Source organism: Phaethon aethereus (genome assembly GCF_964289735.1).
Source record: "Phaethon aethereus genome assembly, chromosome: 1".
NCBI lineage: Eukaryota > Metazoa > Chordata > Aves > Phaethontiformes > Phaethontidae > Phaethon > Phaethon aethereus.
In genome coordinates this window covers 145,511,247-145,529,891 of record NC_138575.1, presented here as the reverse complement: position 1 = coordinate 145,529,891, position 18,645 = coordinate 145,511,247, and the positions used below count along the sequence as shown (strand labels likewise).

Genomic DNA, 18,645 nt, shown 5'->3' with positions numbered 1-18,645 from the left:
ATATTAATATAGGAAATAACTGTGCCATGATCTAACAGAAATTGTCCCACTACATAGCTGTGAAAAAATAGCTAAAGCCTTGAAAACAGTGAGAAGAAGGAAGGCTGTCATCCCCAAAACCACCACCTGAACTTTAGGAACATCCTAACAAAAAAAATGGCATGAAGAGCTCATCTTCATGTTCTGCATTATCCATGAGAGCATAAAATGAAAAATGAACACAATAACTCTAGTAGGCCCTGGTGATGACCATGATTTCTCAGTTGGGTTTCATCCACTGGGACTCCTGTATGACCAGTGCAAATTTTGCAGATGATCCCAGAGATGCTTGTATCTAAGAAGAACAGTTCCAGAGCAGTTTTCAGGAAAGTCTGACCAAACTGAAGTACTTGTGATCATGGGCTCAGTAGGGATGATAAGAAAAGACATCAAGAGATCTCCTCAAAACAGGGAATAAGAAGATGGAAGTTTTCCTCTGACCCCAGAAGCCAGCATGACCTGAAAATCCAATGTCCTGACGTCTTTGTCAAGGCTTTTCATAGAGGTATTGTTGTGGCAGCTGAACTCATGCTTCAAGTGTTCTCCAGGGACCTGAGGGTCACCTGTCCTGGCCTTGCCATTGGTCCCACTGCCATGCTTCCGGCGCTGCAAAGGGTCAGGGAACAGACGTTGTTTCACACTGGAGATAGGTTACTCCTCAAGATGTTGCAATAGCCAATGTAGACAGTCATTTCTCCATAGCAACGAAGCTGCACATATTTGTTTTGGCTCTATTTTTTCCTTCAGTTGGTCAGTTTACAAGACTAAAGCTGGAACCCTCCCCTGACATTGTGTTGGGAGACAATGTTATCAAAAGCAGTGTGTGTTGTGGCCGAGAAGCTCTTGACATTTTGCTACTTGAGAGAAGGGTTGACATTTTATAGCATGTATAAATCCATTCTGCACAGGTGCAATGGCATTAATTCAACCACAGTATATGGAATGGTTTACTCCTTTTCTTTTTCCCTCCCAGAACACCCTATGAAGTCCTAGAGCAGGCACTGATGGAAGGCCCTTTGCAAACCTCTGTTCACATGTGCCGTGAGAATGGTCAATGGATGTCCCGGTTACCAGAGAAGCTCTGGGATATTCCCCTCTATAACTTAGCTCTTCCAGGTAAAGATTAACTTTTGTTCTCCAGTCTTTTGTTAGCGTGTCATTTAAGCATTGGAACATCCTGTTTGTCCCACTTCAGGATGGCTACGTTTATTATTTGGGTCAGTGTGTGGGAGCAGGGCTTGGGGGAGGGTTCGTGTGACATGTGCATGCATGTGAATACTTTTTAGTCTGCAATGTTTGGGCTTTCTTGGAGGGGAAAAAGGATTTTTAAATTTTTTTTTATTGAGGGAAGGAAAGAAAGAGGGACTTCTTTGCAGTCCGTGTGCATTATCTTCTCAGATCAGTGTTAACAGCCTGAGCATTTGCTTATCTGGGCAATGGTGAGATTTTCCTATTTCATTCTCGCCACTTCCTACATGACAAGATGGCTCCAAAAGGAGAGAAATAACATTTAATCTTATTATTTGTTTCTTTGTACTGTTTAAAAGAGGCCATGAGGGTATGAAAAAAGGATGATGGAGACTTTCAATTAACATATGTTTTTATTAATTTAGAGTGTGACTTTTCTGCATTACCCTGCTTATAAAAACTGGATTTATCCTATTATGGGTAAACACAGCTGCGCTATAGCTGGTGTCCTCATTGGTACTACATTCAGACCTGTGTATCATTAGCCTTTCTTCCGTCATATTTTTGCTTCTCTCTGCTGCCTTGAATAGATGTTTTTTTAATTTTTTAAATTTTTTTTCTCATTCTGCCCAAAGAAGAGAGCCTGTTTGCACTGCCACGTGGGGAGGCACTGGAGGACTGTCAGCTCTTGCGTGGTTTCCTTTGCCTCCACAATGAAAATGATACTAAGGAAAAGTCTAGCGCATGCTTTCTCTCACACCTGTAGATGCAGCAGGTAGTTTGGGTGGAAAGCAGCACAGCACGTAGATGAATGTTTTATGTAGGGTACAGGATCCTAGGTTAACTTTAGCAAAGGCATACATTTAGAGATAGTGGGAAAATCAAGTCTTGTCTTCAGTGGGTGGAGTCCAAGAACCATGGTGGATTTTTTTTCCCCTGCATTTGTGAACTAATGGAGTATGGAGTTTTGATTAAAATTGAAAACCAGGAACTTATTTCATGGTGACTTCTTGGACAGGTAATTTAAATTTGTGTTAACATCAAAACAAGCGCACCTCTCAGTTTTGCATAAAGCCTATGTAAGAGGACCCCAGAACAGATGTTGTAAAAGAAAATCTAAATTTCTTATTTAGCTGTTGAGAGAAGAAAATAAGTATCTATCTTATGACAGAAGAAGGTCATGTTGTAAAAAGCTTTCACAGAGATGTTTCTTGGATGTTGTAGAAAGCTGAGAACCTGCTGATGTGTGCCTTTGACTTCCTGACTCTTCCCATTACACTGACCTTGTTATTCTTTTGAATGTTTGTTATTTTTGTGAGTATGCCTGCATGGAGAACAGGCATGAAGAAAACAATAGTTGAAGACAAGCCCCTTTCAGCAAATATTGGAGGACTTTTACAGAGCATTGCAGGCTATCAGCTTGGAGGATATTGGTGGCTGTCCAACTGACCTACAGAACTGGTCTAACCTAGGTCAGAACAAAAGCAGATCAATACCAACTAGGTCAAGACAGCTCTGGCAGGTTTTCAGAGGGAGTAATGACTGGGGGAAGCCCAGTTTGGAAACGGAAGCTTATCTCAGACAAGACAACAAGGCATGCAAGAAACATGAGAGAGCACATTCTGAAAGCATGATGAGGAGACAGAGGCAAGTCTCAGTAACTAGTGTTGTGTTTGCACCAGGTTCGGCACAGTGCTGCTGGGGAGATGTTGCTTCAAGCTCTGAAGCTACCTGGTTTGGTGCTAGCTCACTATCTTTGCATCATATTCATTGTGTCAAGGATATACCCATCTTCCTTTCATTACTGTAATTCACTGACATCACAAGAAGACTCCTAAACGAAAAGTTACTATCTGTTTGCTGATTGGCATCAGTAGGTGCAACACCCAGTGATGGAATCCTGTTCACTTCTCTCAGACTTGGATTTGGTCCATGGGTGTTTAATGGGTTGACTCTTACATCTTGTAAGACAAACGTCTTTGATTGCATGCCCTCATTATCAATCTTTCATCTGGAGTGAGCTTGGTTGGGTTATTAATGCGGGAAAATAAACAGAAACCAGATTTTAAAAGGTGAAAAAATTGAGTGCGACATTAAACTGTAATTGACAGTTTCATGTAATTTTCTTTATTTCAAATACAATCTTGGCCTTTTTCTTTGACTACTGGAAATACTGCCATTGGCACCAGTAAGACTGACCATTCAAGAAGGCAGTTCCTAGCACCAGTGAACGATTTGTTTGTTCACTGAAGACTTAAAAGCCAAAATGCTATGCAAATTCCTTGCAGGTACTTTGTAAAGATCCCAGCAAGTGACTTCACTGAGTTCTTAGCTTTTCTTATCGATGCTTTATAAAATTAAAAGAAATAATGGAACAGAAAAAGCTAGCAAAATCAGTAGCTGCCTGTCCTGAAGAAATCATGAGTTGCAATAGAGTTTCATCTAAACATGATGCAAGAGAGAGGTCAGATTTATTAAGACTTCAAAGAATTCAAATATTTGTGCAGGCTGTACTTGGCTCTGATGCTTAACTTGCCCCTGTGTAATTCCCTGTGCTAGAAAGAGTCAGGTAACTTTTGTATTCCATCAAAGACAGATCTTGTCCATCTATCACATGTAAACTTAGACTTGATTTTGTCTCTGAAACTTTCAAGCACCTACCTCTTACGTTGTTTTTGTAGGGGATGTGGGAGTTTAGTTCAGGACGGCATTTTTACCAAATATTTAAGATATAAATGGTTAAAGTGCCAAGTTAGGAGCTGGTCCAGTCAAAGGTGTAAGAAGATGAACTTCTGCTTTCAGTCATATTTTCCTGTGCAGAGAAGACGGGATTGGAGTAGGAAATCTTTCATTTGGACAACTCTGAGAATAGGAAAAGTTCTAGATAAATTCAGCCTACAGCTATTTATTCCCTGAAAAAAGTGGGTTTTCACGTCAAGATAATTATTTCAGTGGAAGGTGCTAGTTGAAATAGGCCATTTTATTGTGGTTTGAGGCAAACAACAATGACGTGTAGTTCAGATGGGGACTGCTTTACTGAAAAGCCTTGATGCCTTCCCTTCATGAGGATTTCACACTTAGCTTATTAATATCAGGTGAGCAACCTCTGTAGAAGAGCCCACCTTTTTGCCATAACTACATAGGCTGTCAGGCAATATAGGTGTGTGATTTGGAAATGGTGGCATGTCAGGTGTGTGCATGCAATGTAACAGTGTATTGTGGTGCTTGAGTAGTTAAGAAATGATGTTTCCTGTACGTTTATTTTTGTATTCTACAGGGAGTCACGACACTATGACCTACTGCTTGGATAAAAACTCTGCTGTTAGTGGCAATGAATCCAAGCTGGTGAAGTTTTTAAACAAATGCATGCCCTGCATTGTGCACCCCATTATCATGAAATGGTCTACAACACAGGTAACTGTTGTCTAGCGTTCTTGTCTTTCCTGGGCAAAGTTGAGGCTTGTGCTGCAGTGCTGAGAGTGCTCACGCTCAATGAAAGAATAGCCCGCTGCACAGAAATCGGCGTTCTCATGAGATACTGTGCTTGGGTGTCATGGTTTAACTCCAGCTGGCAACTAATCCCCATGAAGCCTCTCGCTCACTCCGCACCCTGGTGGGACGGGGGAGAGAATCAGAAGAGGAGAAGTGAGAAGACTTGCGGGTTGAGACAAAAACAGTTTAACAAGTAAAGCAAAATCCACACACAAGTGAAGCAAAACAAGGAATTCACTCACCACTTCCCATGGGCAGGCAGATGTTCAGTCATCCCCAGGAAAGCAGGGCTCCCCAGGTGTAACGGTTACTTGGAAAGACAAACACCATCACTCCAAACATCCCACCTTTCCTTCTTCTTCCCCCAGCTTTTTATTGCTGAGCACGATATCATATGGTATGGAATATCCCTTTGGCCAGTTGGGGTCAGCTGTCCCAGCTGTGTCCCCTCCCAACTTCTTGTGCACCCCCAGCCTCCTCGCTGGTGGGGTGGGGTGAGAAGCAGCAAAGGCCTTGACTCTGTGTAATCACTGCTCAGCAATAACAAAACCATCTCTATATTATCAACACCGTTTTCATCCCAAATCCAAAACATAGCTACTATGAAGAAAATTAACTCTATCCCAGCCAAAACCAGCACATTGGGGTATGAGGTAGGTGCCATACATACCAGATCTTCTTTTGTGGGGAAAAAGCATGTAGGTGAGGCAGGGATGATACATAGACAAAGAAGTTGCTTAAAGCTGACCACTTGGTATTAGAAACTCATCTTCTTTTTCATGTTTATTGTTGTTATAAATAACATTTAATATAACTATAATCAAAAGAGGTTTTTCTTTTGCACTTCGTTCAGAAGGTAATGCTTGTCATTTTTACTATCACTGTCAGTTATTTTGTCCATCTGTCTTGTCTCAGCAGAGACAAAAATCTTGTTGAAGGGAATTTTCTTCCATAAAGATTAAGAGAATGAAGGTGTGGTCCCTCACGGAAGGCTTAGTTAATTTTTTACAATGTCTAAATATTAAGCCAGTAGTTATCTCTTTTTTCCTCACAAATGTATGTTAAAGACAAAATTTGGGCTCATCATTTAAGCTAGAGCTTTTGACGATTTTTCTGAAGAACAGACTTTCTTGGCATCAAAGAGGTACCTGAAGTCTTTTCACTTTTGTTCTTACTGGGGGAGTAGTTCGTTATTAGGGAACTAAAACTGAATATTTGATAAATGGCAATAATTATGCTTAGGCATCTTTTGTTGTGTTTGAGCAGCCCTAGTAGCCTGGAGTCTTAGACACTGTCAGATATCGAATATGTAACGGCAGTGATGAGTTGACGTGGAAGGGCATTCACTTAGCACAGCACCTCATGTTGAGCTGCTTTTTGCTTTGGGACTTAAGCCAATGAAAGATTTAGAAAACCCCTAACTTGTGGATTGCTGGCCAGCGAAGTGACCCTGTTGGTGACAAACAAGCTCCTTACATCATTATAGTTATTTTCTGGTCCAAACCCAGTGTCCTGACTGGGAAGTGGCCCGGCGCTGGTGGGAAAGAGGCACGGCTGCAATCCTGCCCTCCTTAGCTCTGTGGTGCTCGAGTTATCTTTGCGAGGAGGTGACTCCACCTGTTGGTATCCAGAACAGAGATCAAGGAGCCCTACTGATGGTGGGACCCACAGGTTCCTGGATGGCCCAGTGCCTAGGACGTGGTGCCTGGCTTGAGCCCTGGCTGTTATGGGTGTCAGTCTAGTCCAAATCTTTCCTGTGCGATGGCGGGCGTCAGGTGTGTAACTTCCACTCATCGGCGTGAGATTGCAGCACTGAGCAGCATTGCTCCCCAAGGCTTCCTCTTAAAGTTTTCCCTTGGAGGGCAATGTTCACGCTGCCTAATTCAGTATCCAAACCCAACTGACTAACCAGAGTGTCTAATTTGTCTAGTTTTCCCATGCAACGAACAGAAATGAATTAATTCACCCAAAGGGCAGTTCAGAGCAGCTGTTTCATCTGGCGCTCTTTCTGGCTACCAAGGTTATACATGACCCACAACCATATATGCTCCCATCTCCAGCATGTTCCAAGTGACGGTGGGGCTTGGGCATGGATCACGCCTTCAACTGCTCCTGTCTGCTGGAGACCAAGCAGGCACAGTTGGCCGGAGCCACCACACCACCTGCTCCCCAGGGCATGTGGGGCTGGGCTGCTCCCAGCCCTCCAGCTCAGGCACAGCCTGGGGAGATTAAATTCCCGTTTTAAGAACAGGGAGTTAGATGGTTAAAGCTAGGCGGGGTGAGCATCCTGCCATCCCTCTTAAGCTCTGTCTTGGCCCTAAAGGTACAAATGTGGTTATTCAGGCGCAGCCCTTGTGTTGATTTAGCTTTTGTTGAATCCTTTCTGACCTAAACCTGTACAGTGTGTTCTTTCTGAAACATAAAAGTGTGTCCATAGCAGGTTGAACTGAGACAAATCAGTGTTTAAACCTATTTATTTAAACTGATTATATTTTCTTATGCAAAGGGAGCCTTGATATAGATAAGAGACATATCATTTGGGACTTTTTGCCCCAGAAATTCAGCTTTATCCCCTGTTCTATCAGCCCTCAAATCCAGTAGGAGAAGTTCAAGGGAAGAGTGAAAATACAGGAGGACCTCTGTTTTGTGGGACTTCTACACGTTAATTAAAATTTTTGAAAATACTTTATCCTGAAAAAGAACAATAGCCAGTACTTTTCCCTGTTATTTTTTTTCCCCTCTGTTGGGCATGAATGAGCTCCGCAGAGACAACCATGATAAAGTCTTTGATCTAATAAAATAAATACAGCATTTCTAAGGTGCTGATCCTGCAATTTTTTTTATACGAATAGTCTTGTGAAGCACGATTGTGTGTTTATGCACAGGTTAATGGATCTTTAACTTTTAGAACACAACAAGGACAGAGGTCTGAAACTAACCTAATCCGTACCTGCAGTATACGCCGTAGGGAAATTGGGATCTCTTTTGTCAGAAAGATACTTCAAAATTGCAAGGTGGTGGTGTACAGTGCCATTTTAACTATGAAAGACCTGTGAAAAATGTCATAGGGCTAACTTTGTACACCTCTTTTGGCTTTCTAAACAAAAGAAGCAAATCCCTTCCAAGCTCTCGGAACCTTTGCCTTCTCTTTCACTCTTTCAGGTACTGACTGTGATGGAGCAACTTGAGGCCGGAGTTAGATATCTGGATTTCAGGATTGCCCACAAGGCTAACGATCCATCTATGAATCTGTACTTCGTGCATATGGTTTACACTACTGTTACTGTACAGGTATTGTCCTTACCTTTGGGATGGCTATAAAGCCAGTACTGTTTCTTTTATTCAAGAGCAATCATAATCTGAAAATGCTGGGCCAAGTTTTCCTGAGTAGGTTACTTGTTTTCCTAATGTGAGGACTTCAAATTAGAGAAAATCAGCAGGGCTGGAAGTTAGTTTTTGCACCTGCAAGTGAGACTGGAGCATCAATCAATTCCTCATCCTGAAACGGGAGTTGCTGTGTCTTGCACTCCACCGCCTGTCCGCACCAAGTGCCTGATGTTTCTGGGATTTATCTTGTGTTGTCCCAGGATGCTACCCAGGGCAATTCCATTTCCCCAGTAAGGAGAGACGTTATTAAGAGAAGAGGGTACTAAAAGCTTAATAACATCACAGAAACTTTTTTTTGAGGAAAAAGTGTTTCACTGAAAGACAGAGAGGCTTAGATCTGGATCCCATGATCAAATTACTGTCAGCTACTTTGAAGAAACTACTGTGAGTTGCTCTTTGCATGTGGTCTGTCACTGTGGAGTAGTTTACATCTTCCTTCCATTTGCTGGGACCTATACAGCCAGAGACAGCCAGCTAATGCAGCTTTTCATTTGTAGACTAACTGGCTAAACTCAGCTTATGAGTCTGAACCCTTCATGCCTTGAGATTTCATGGTGACTGGCATGAAAACCGTTAGGTGTAGTGCCTGGCTACCCTGCTAATGACACGCACTTTTCAAGGAGTTGTCATTGCCCATAACAAATGCGGAAAACAGGTCCTGTCATGTTTAAACAAGCACAGAGCTTTTCCCTGATGTTGAGTTTGCCACTAACACATTCTTTGTCCTTAAAGAAGCTCGGGAAGATGGGTTTACTGCTAACGGGCCTCTAGGCAGTAGGAGTTTCATGGATATTATCAAAATACAAAGCTGTTAAGTGTGGTGTGCTAGACCCACACCCAGAGCAAACCTGCAGAAAGTAGGTTTTTCCTGGAGTCCATCTCTCCGCAACACCTTGCGGGCTGTCAGATGGCCATCCTCCAGAAACCTACGTGGATTTTTATTATTGGGATTGCGAGTCTATGCTACCATCAATGCTCTGTTGGTTTTAAGTCCTTTCCCCTGCATAGCATAGATGACTTTCTAAGATGCCATGGCTCTCTCTTGTAGGATATTCTGTGGGAAGTGTTAAGGTGGTTGGAAACTCATCCTCAGGAAGTTGTTATCTTAGCCTGCAGGAACTTTGACGGATTAACCAAGAAACTTCATCGTCATCTTATTGCCTGTATAAAAGAGATTTTCCAGTGTAAATTGTGTCCCAGAAATGTAAGTATGAGACCCTTTTTCCCCTCATTTTTTAAGAAGTATCTATTACAGTGAGATCTTTGATTCTAATTTTTAGATATATTCTACTTTCACTTACATTTTTAACCTAGGAAAAGTTACATTTGCTGCATCAGAGATAGGGCTTTATCTAATAAAATTGAAGAGCTAAAGCAAATCTACATCTCACAGTGTGGAGGAGGGAATTAAATTTGTCATGTCTGTTGAGTTGTGGGACAACCACCTGATTTCCTTGCTTGACCAACTGATTTCCTGCTTGACCAACCTGATTTCCTTCTATGATGAGGTGACCCACCTAGTGGATGAGGGAAAGACTCTGGACGTTGTCTACCTGGACTTCAGTAAAGCCTTTGATACTGTCTCCCACAGCATTCTCCTGGAGAAACTGATGGCTCGTGGCTTAGACAGGTTTACTCTTCGCTGGGTAAAGAACTGGCTGGATGGCCGAGCCCAGAGAGTTGTGGTGAATGGTGTTAAATCTGACTGGCGGCCGGTCACAAGCGATGTTCCCCAGGGCTCAGTTCTGGGGCCGGTCTTGTTCAATATCTTTATTGATGATCTGGATGAGGGGATCGAGTGCTCCCTCAGTAAGTTTGCAGATGACACCAAGTTGGGTGGGAGTGTTGATCTGCTGGAGGGTAGGAGGGCTCTGCAGAGGGATCTGGACAAGCTGGATCAATGGGCAGAGGTCAACTGTATGAGGTTTAATAAGGCCAAGTGCTGGGTCCTGCACTTGGGTCACAACAACCCCATGCAACACTACAGGCTTGGGGAGGAGTGGCTGGAGAGCTGCCTGTTGGAAAAGGACCTGGGGGTGCTGGTTGACAGCCGGCTGAACATGAGCCAGCAGTGTGCCCAGGTGGCCAAGAAGGCCAACAGCGTCCTGGCCTGTATCAGAAATAGTGTGGCCAGCAGGAGTAGGGAAGTGATTGTGCCCTTGTACTCGGCCCTGGTGAGGCCGCACCTTGAATCCTGTGTTCAGTTTTGGGCCCCTCACTACAAGAAGGATGTTGAGGTGCTGGAGCGTGTCCAGAGAAGGGCAACGAAGCTGGTGAGGGGTCTGGAGCACAAGTCTTATGGGGAGCGGCTGAGGGAACTGGGGTGGTTCAGTCTGGAGAAGAGGAGGCTGAGAGGAGACGTGATCACTCTCTACAACTACCTGAAAGGGGGTTGTGGCGACGAGGGTGTTGGTCTCTTTTCCCAAGTAACTAGTGATAGGACGAGAGGAAATGGCCTCAAGTTGCACCAGGGGAGGTTTAGATTGGATATTAGGAAAAATTTCTTCAATGAGAGGGTGGTCAAGCTTTGGAACAGGCTGCCCAGGGAGGTGGTGGAGTCACCATCTCTGGAAGCGTTCAAAAAATGTGTGGATGTGGCGCTTCAGGACATGGTTTAGGGGACATGGTGGCGCTGGATTAATGGTTGGACTTGATGATCTTGAAGGTCCTTTCCAACCTTAGTGATTCTGTGATAATAGAAGGGACACAACCACCGTCCACTGCTCTGTCTGAGTTTTATTGAAGAAAAAAAAATTTAAAAAGGTGTGTGCGTGTGTTAAATACAGTCTCTACTTTGTTTATAGAATTTAAAGAATCCATTTTCTGCCTTTTCACAGAAATAATTATAAATGAACTTTCATGCTATTTACAATAGTTTAGGTTAGAAGTGAGGAATTCACCTCTGGAGGTCATCTGGTCCAACCCCACCATGCAAAGCAGGACCAACTTCAAAGTTATGTTGGGCTGTGTCCTGTCCACTCTTGAATATCTCCAAGGGTGGAGATTCCACAACCTTTCTAGGCAGCTTGGTCCAGCGTTTGCTTGGTCCAGCGTTTGCCCACTCTTGCAGTAAACGTGTTTACCATCTGTCTATCTGATCAGAATTTATCTTGCTGTAACTTGTGTCTGCTGACTTTCATCCTTTTGCTATGCATCTCTGAGGAGTGCCTGCCTCTCTCTTCTATACATCTGCCTGCTAGGTGTTTGCAAACAGGAGTAAGACCTGTCCATAGTCTTCTCTTCTTCATGCTGAACAGAGCCAGGTATCTCAGCCTATCCTTGTTTGTCATGTTCCAGCCTCTGCTCATTCTGGACTCACTCCAGCATATCAATGACTTTTTTTGTACTGGGGAAGCCAGTACTGGACACAGTACTTGAGAATAACAAGATATAGGACAAGAGGAAACAGGCTCAAGTTGCACCAGGGGAGGTTTAGATTGGATGTCAGGAAAAATTTCTTCACCGAAAGGGTTGTCAAGCACTGGAACAGGCTGCCCAGGGAAGCGGTGGAGTCGCCATCCCTGGAGGTATTTAAAAGATGTGTAGATGTTGTGCTTAGGGACATGATTTAGTGGTGAACTCGGCAGTGTTAGGTTAACGGTTGGTTTTGATGGTTAAAGACGATTAAAAGATCTTAAAGGTCTTTTCCAACCTAAATGATTCTGTGATTCTATGCAGCCCCACAAGTGCCGAATAGGAGGGAAGAACTCCTTGTCTTGACCTGCTGTCTGTGCCGTTGCTAATGCATCCCAGTTTGCAGTTGACCTTTGCCACCAGGGCACAGTCCTGGCTCATATTCAGCTTGGTGTCAACTAGAACCTCCAGGTCCTTTTCTGTAAAGCAGCTTTCTACCCACCTGCCCCCAGCCTGTCCTGGTGCATAGGGATAGTCCAGGTGCAGGACTTTGCTTTTGCCTTTGTTGAGCTCCATGAGGTTTCTGTCACCCATGTCTCCAGCCTGTCAAGGTCTCTCTTAATAGCATCTCTGCCCTCCGTGCCTTTCAGGTGGCATTGACTTTCTTTCCTGGGTGTGAGCTGGAGCTGACCTTCCAAAAACGTAATATGCTTTCAGTCACCCTAATCTCCAGAAAAGCTTTAATTTAAATAATCAGAAATTATTTGATTGCTGATTTTTAGAAGTTGAGCTTTTTAGCTTCCTCCTTTTTACAAGGTGTGGAAGCTTTTAGCAGTTGAACAATTAACATTTCAAAGATGCATAGAAACAGAGGGTTTTCTCTGGAGATGTGAGGGATACACGATAATGATGACCCTCTTTGCGATTCGAATTCAGCCTTTGAAGCTGGTGTATCGGTAACGGGTGAGTATTACCATTTCAAAGCATTTTGTACAGCAGAGTTAAAGTAGAACAATTCCCAGCAAAACTAGGGGATTCTGAATATTCAGGCCTCAGCTGAATAACTGAAGACCTGAGTGACACTGTTTTATTGTTTCCCCAAATTAACTGGAGTGCGTAAGTCGTAGATGAGCAGAGCAATACTGGAGAAGATGGTCAAATTTGCTTTCGGACACATGGCTAGCTCTCAAAAAGAAAAAAAGTTATTAATTGCAAAAGGGGCAAGCTGCTGCTGATAGTTTGTTGAACGAAGGTGATGAACGAATGGTTTGACATCACCTGACTGAAGAAAGAAGAAAGAAAGTTTCTGAGGGGTGTCCAGGGGGAGGGAGGAAGGACACTGGAGAACAGAGAAGTCAAGTATTTTCCTCAAGCAGGAGGACTTTATTTCTATGGGGTCTGTGACCAGCACAATGGATCTCACCACTTCTGCAAGTGATATTGTTGCAGGTTAGGTAGCTGTGGGTTTTTTCAGGATTTAACATCAAATAACCAAGTACTTGCTCACTTATTTTAAAATAATAATCTGTTATCTACTGTCTTTCAAGACTGCAACTTTGGCGTCGTACAAAAGTAAGTGTCAAAGTATTTATGAACCAACTGCTCTAAGTAGAGGTCTGTATGTAGTACTGGCACAGGCCACAGCGTGACAACATTACGTTGTGTTTAAAATTTTAATTGCCTTAACTCTTCAAGGTGTCTTGCTTTGATCTGGATTACTAGGGTTTAAAAATCCCTTGTTAGCCATCTACAGTTTCACTCCTGCTTTGTTTGCAAAATAAGCACCTGTGCTCATGTACACATTTGTGGTAGGGTTTTTTTTGGCTCTTATCCCAATCCTGCCCCTTTTTTTTTTTTTTTTTTTAAGAAAAAGGCTTCAGCTTTAGAAAGGCAGCTGGAGTAAATCAAAGGCTTCTGTCAACCACAGATTTTTGTAGTTTATGAGTAGCTTATGTCTTAATTTTGCAGCATTTTCTGACCTAATTGGGGCTCGCACTCTCTTTCCTGGATGAAGCAAGAGGGATTCCCTTGTTCATTCAGCCCTTGGCTCTCTTCAAAGATTTACATAAAAAATTTTCAACTGCCTTTGGCTTTTATTATAATTAATAAGTTAATTGGAACATCAAAAAGCCACCATTTTCTTTTCACAAGCAACAGTTACAGCTTTTAACCACCAAAGTTCTTAAAAAAAACAATGCCTGTATTAAGTATGTTGGTTTTGCAAATAAAACTAGTCAGATGGTAACTTTTGAGGATTGGAAAATGTCATTTCATATCAAAACACTTAAATCTAACAACAGACCTCTTTCAGCCTGTCTGTTTGTCTTAGAAGATTTCTGACTCAAGTCTTCCCTTCTGTCAATTCAAAATGTCTGGGGCACCCCGATTTCAGAAACTTTTCACTTAGAGAAATCGGAATTTATTTATCTCTTGAAAACTTACATTTAGACTTACCAAGTCTTAAACAGTTCAATTTTCATTTTGGTCAACAGCTTGATGTTCAAGCAGAGACCAGTAATGAGTGGTGTTCCTCAGGAGTCGGTATTGGGACCGGCGTCGTTTAATATCTTTGTTGGTGACATGGACAGTAGGATTAGAGTGCATCCTCAGCAAGCTTGCTGAAGACACCAAGCTGTGTGGTGCGGTCAACACGCTGGAGGGAAGGGATGCCATCCAGAAGGACTTTGACAGGCTTGAGAGAGTGGGCCTGTGCAAACCTCATGAAGTTCAGTAAGGCCAAGTGCAAGGTCCTGCACATGGGTTAGGGCAATCCCAAGCACAAATACAGGCTGGGTGGAGAATTCATTGAGAGCAGCCCTGAGGAGAAGGACTTGGGGGTGTTGGTTGGTGAGAAACTCAACATGACCCGGTGATGTGTGCTCGCAGCCCAGAAGGCCAACTGCATCCGAAGCAGTGTGGCCAGCAGGTCGAGTGAGGTGATTCTGCCCCTCTACTCCACGATGGTGAGACCCCCACATGGAGTCCTGCGTCCAGCTCTGCAGCCCTCGGCACAGGGAAGACATGGACCTGTTGGAGAGGGTCCAGAGGAGGCCACCAACATGATCAGAGGGATGGAACACCTCTCCTGTGAAAGACAGGCTGATAAGAGTTGGGCTTGTTCAGTCTGGACAAAAAGCTCTGGGGAGACCTTACAGCAGCCTACCAGTACCTAAAGGGCACCTACAAGAAAGCTGGAGAGGGACTTTTCACAAGGGCCTGTAGTGGTAGGACAAGGGGTAATGGCTTTAAACTGTAACAGGGTAAATTTAGGTTAGATATAAGGAAGAAATTCTTCACGATGAGGGTGGTGAGGCACTGGAACAGGTTGCCCAGAGAAGTTATGGATGCCCCATCCCTGGAAGTGTTCAAGGCCAGGCTGGATGGGGCTTTGAGCAACCTGGTCTAGTGGAAGGTGTCCCTGCCCATGGCAAGGTGTTGGAACTAGATGAACTCTAAGGTCCCTTCCAACCCAAACCATTCTATGATTCTATGATTCATTAACGTCTACTGCAACAAATTTGGATCAATGTCGGGCATTTGCCAAAATTATTCCTGTTTCTCTGCATCTGTATGTCTATAGCTGGGTGTAGGGCTTTGCTCCCCTCCTACCTCCTTTTACTGAAAGGGCTGTGTCTTCCTCTCTCAATAAATTTTCAGCAGTGGTATGTGCACGAGGGCTGATACGGGAATGGTTTCCTGTTGCACAGGTGTAAGACCTTGAGTTATGTACTTCACTATAGTTGAATTATTTGAGGAAAAGAAGAATCTGCTGAAGTTTCCAGGTTCCTATTGCCCCTGCAGCTTGTAACCCAGCCAACAACCTATTTGGCTGTACGTTTAACAGCATTATGTGAACTGAATCGGTGCCTCTCTATCAAGGCAGCTTCACATGTCAGTATTGGAACTTTGGGAACGCTGCTGTGTTGCTGACTTCAACCTGGGCACGCTTTCTCTTAGGTGGTGCCGACGCTGCGGACCCTGTGGCAGCGAGGCCATCAGGTGATAGTCTCATACGAAGAGGACATGGCAGTGGAGGAGCACGGTGAGCTCTGGCCCGCAATCCCATACTGGTGGGGAAACAAAACTGCCACTCGTGCTCTTATCCAGTATTTGGAGCGCATGAAGCGGATGGGCCGTCCAGGTAGGCACGGGGAGTTGCTGGGAGGAAACAAGGGTCACGTACAACGGCACAAAACAAATGGGAGGTTGGGCAATCGTAGCGTTACGGGATATAACCACTTTGTGCACGCTGCGTGCGTGAGGCGCGCCCAAGTTTGCTGCGTGGGCAAAATGGGCCAGCGCAACGTCCATCTTTGTTGGTGCGAATCTGCGCGTTGGTGCGTGTGCGCGCGCAGACCTCCTGAATTGTGGCAGCTGCTTCACTTGCGTGATCCTGTGGAAAAGCAGCCCTCAGCACAGACCGGCTCGCTGTCGCTGTCGCGCTCGTCTCACAGGTAGGAGGCCGCTCCCTCGACCCAGCGCTTGCCGCTTCGGGCCGCGCTGATGATGCGGGCAGCGCGTTACGCTAGCCTTGTTGTGAAAAGAAGCCCCTACAAGAACGGCGCATAAAGGCTGTCGCTACCTCGGGACGTAGCGGCGCTCAAGTGTGCTGGCGTAGTTTTAAGCCGAAAGGAATTCGGTTCATAACCTCTGGCGCAGCTCCGCGGTGTGCGCGCGTGGGGTGACGAAGGCAAGAGCCGCTTCAGCAGCGTACTCCCTGGCCGAAGGAAGATGCTCGCGTAGGTGCGCCCTGTGTTCCCGTCCGTCCCCGGGGGCAAGGCTAAGCGTTTGGGAACCAACCCTTACAGAAACAAACATAATTTAGAAAGGAGGACTAGTTAGTGGAGAACCTTTAGTCTGCAATGAGTGATGTAGATAAATTCAGCCAAACTGGAACGGTTTGATAACCGAGCTGGGTTTCGGTGACTATTTACTACCGCATGCAGTTGGAATGATGGGAGAGACTCTGCTGAAGCAGTTCTATGGATACAAAACAACAGAGACTGTAAAGTCAGTGCTTTAATGATCCCCAGAGGAACGAGATCTGGAGTTAATGCAATGCTGAGCAGTTTCGGTTCTCCTCAAAGGAATATTTAATGTGTCATTTTCTGATTTTTGTTTCAGAAAAATTCTTTGTAGCGGGGATTAACCTTACTGAAAATTTAAGGTATATTCTTGTACACCCATTTGGATCACTGAAGAAAATGACACTTCGGAGTCTTCCATGCTTGAAAATCTGGATAAAGCAGCAGTATCCAGGACCAAAAAAAGAATGTATTAACATCATTGCTGGGGACTTCATAGGAAATGATGATTTTGTCAAAGATGTGATAGAACTTAACACAAAAATTAATCCTCTATTACACTGTCAAAGTAAAGGAGCTGGAACAAATAGCATTTCATTCTCAGCTTCTTAATCTGCAAAACCTGAAAAGGCTTTGTCTGCGTTTAATGGGTCCTGGTTTAAATATCCTGGATCCCATAAAGGTCCAGTTAATGTAAAACAGGGGTGTTTTAAAGATTCAGTAAGAAAAGTGCTCTTAGCCTCATCAGGGTTTCAAGGCCTTTTCACAGAAAAGAGAGCAGGCAGACCTGTCTGAAGTCTCTAGAGAACTATGGTATCTGTATAATTTACTTGGAGGTGCTCAGACTCTGTAGCAGTTGGCAATACTGAAAGTCCCAAGAACTTAATCCCATTTTATTTTATATATGAGCAAGGAGAAATATGTCAGTGGCTGCATGGATTATTTTGTGGTAAGACTGTTATCTTTCTTAGAATTGTAAAGATATTCTGCACTACTTGCAACCCCAATTCTCAGTGTATCAGTGTGAAACTGACTTTTCTGTTTTCATAGTTTGTGTTAAATATACAAAAGGAACAGTTTAAAAATATTTTTGATATATCAGAGATACTATATTGACAATCCTATTTGACATGATTTTTTTATATACATTAATACATCATTAACATTCAAGATCTAGAAGCTGCTGTACTGTTGTTGTGTGACAAGTATCAGTTATGAGCCACTTCACTTTACCAACAGGGCAGTCACAAAATTCTTCACGATTTGCAAGAGGTATATGTATTTGAACACTGATTATTTTTATCAGTCATTCCAGTTCTGCAGTGATAGGCACCTAGACAGTTTTGTTTGTGGTAATGAAATCCATTTTATTAGGTGTGCCAAAATATGCCTTACACTGAAAATGAACACATATGAAACAAATTCCTTCTCTAAACTCAGATTGCTCTAAAAATCCAGATTCTTGGCTTCTGTAATGCTCATTTGGGGTTTCACAACTGGTCTTTTATTCACCTATTCTAATTATAGTTATTTTTCCTCTCAATAAGTGTTTTTTGCTTGTGTAAAAACTAAGGGGTTTATGTTGTTTGCCACTGCATATCAATTCTATTTTTCTGTTTCTTTAAATGAACTGTGCAATAACAGATGATCATGAAGGTAAGAGAAATGGCAAGCATCAGGACTAAAACAAAAACAGGCATTGTATAAAGGTCACTATGCAGCTTCATCAATATACCTCACTTTTGAGATGCACCTTATATGCAAAAGCTGAGTTCAAATGTCTGGCAAGATGTTCATATTTGCAGTAGGTATTTGCAGGAGTTTGAAATCAACTGCAACCTGACAACAGATCAAACTTGCCATAGACTTCTCAGCATGAAAGGCAAAGATGCTACCTCCTCATGTAACCTCTTGCAATTGCAGAATTTGTCAAGAGTAAAATCCCAAACATTCCATTTATACTTGTCTCTATGTACTTCACACTGAGCAGTCATTCAGTTTTGGGTTTGGTGGTTTTTTTTTAGTCACTACCTGCATGAAGTGTTATGTTATACATACTCAAAATGTTTTTCTGCCTATCTTTTGTACCCTCTTGTGACTCTATGAAAACTTGATCTCTTTGTGTAATATGGAGTGAAACAGTTTTGCTTCTCCTTTTTGTGATACTGATTGGTTCATTGGTTCCCAGTAGTAATTCATAACTTGGGTAATGGATCAGGTTTTGTTCTTTTTTTTTTTTTTCTTTGTGAAATAATTTCATACAAAATCCATGGTTTGCTGTACCTAAAATGTTTTCTCGTTAAGAACTGACACAGTAATAGGTAGTGTGGATAAATTATTGTAGGCAAGAAAACTGTATGTTCACAGCCAACTTTATTAG

The 18,645-nt window shown here is 43.3% G+C and overlaps 1 protein-coding gene across 1 annotated transcript; it reads left to right on the top strand.

Moving 5' to 3' along the window:
- Positions 1-1,043: 1,043 nt before the first annotated feature.
- PLCXD1 (phosphatidylinositol specific phospholipase C X domain containing 1) lies at positions 1,044-16,962 on the top strand (the record flags this gene model as incomplete). The annotated part of the gene is given in 7 exon segments (XM_082014272.1): positions 1,044-1,155; positions 4,505-4,641; positions 7,882-8,010; positions 9,155-9,310; positions 15,418-15,601; positions 16,585-16,838; positions 16,840-16,962. Coding segments are annotated over 7 exon segments (1,095 nt in total).
- Between the last annotated feature and the right edge of the window lie 1,683 nt (positions 16,963-18,645).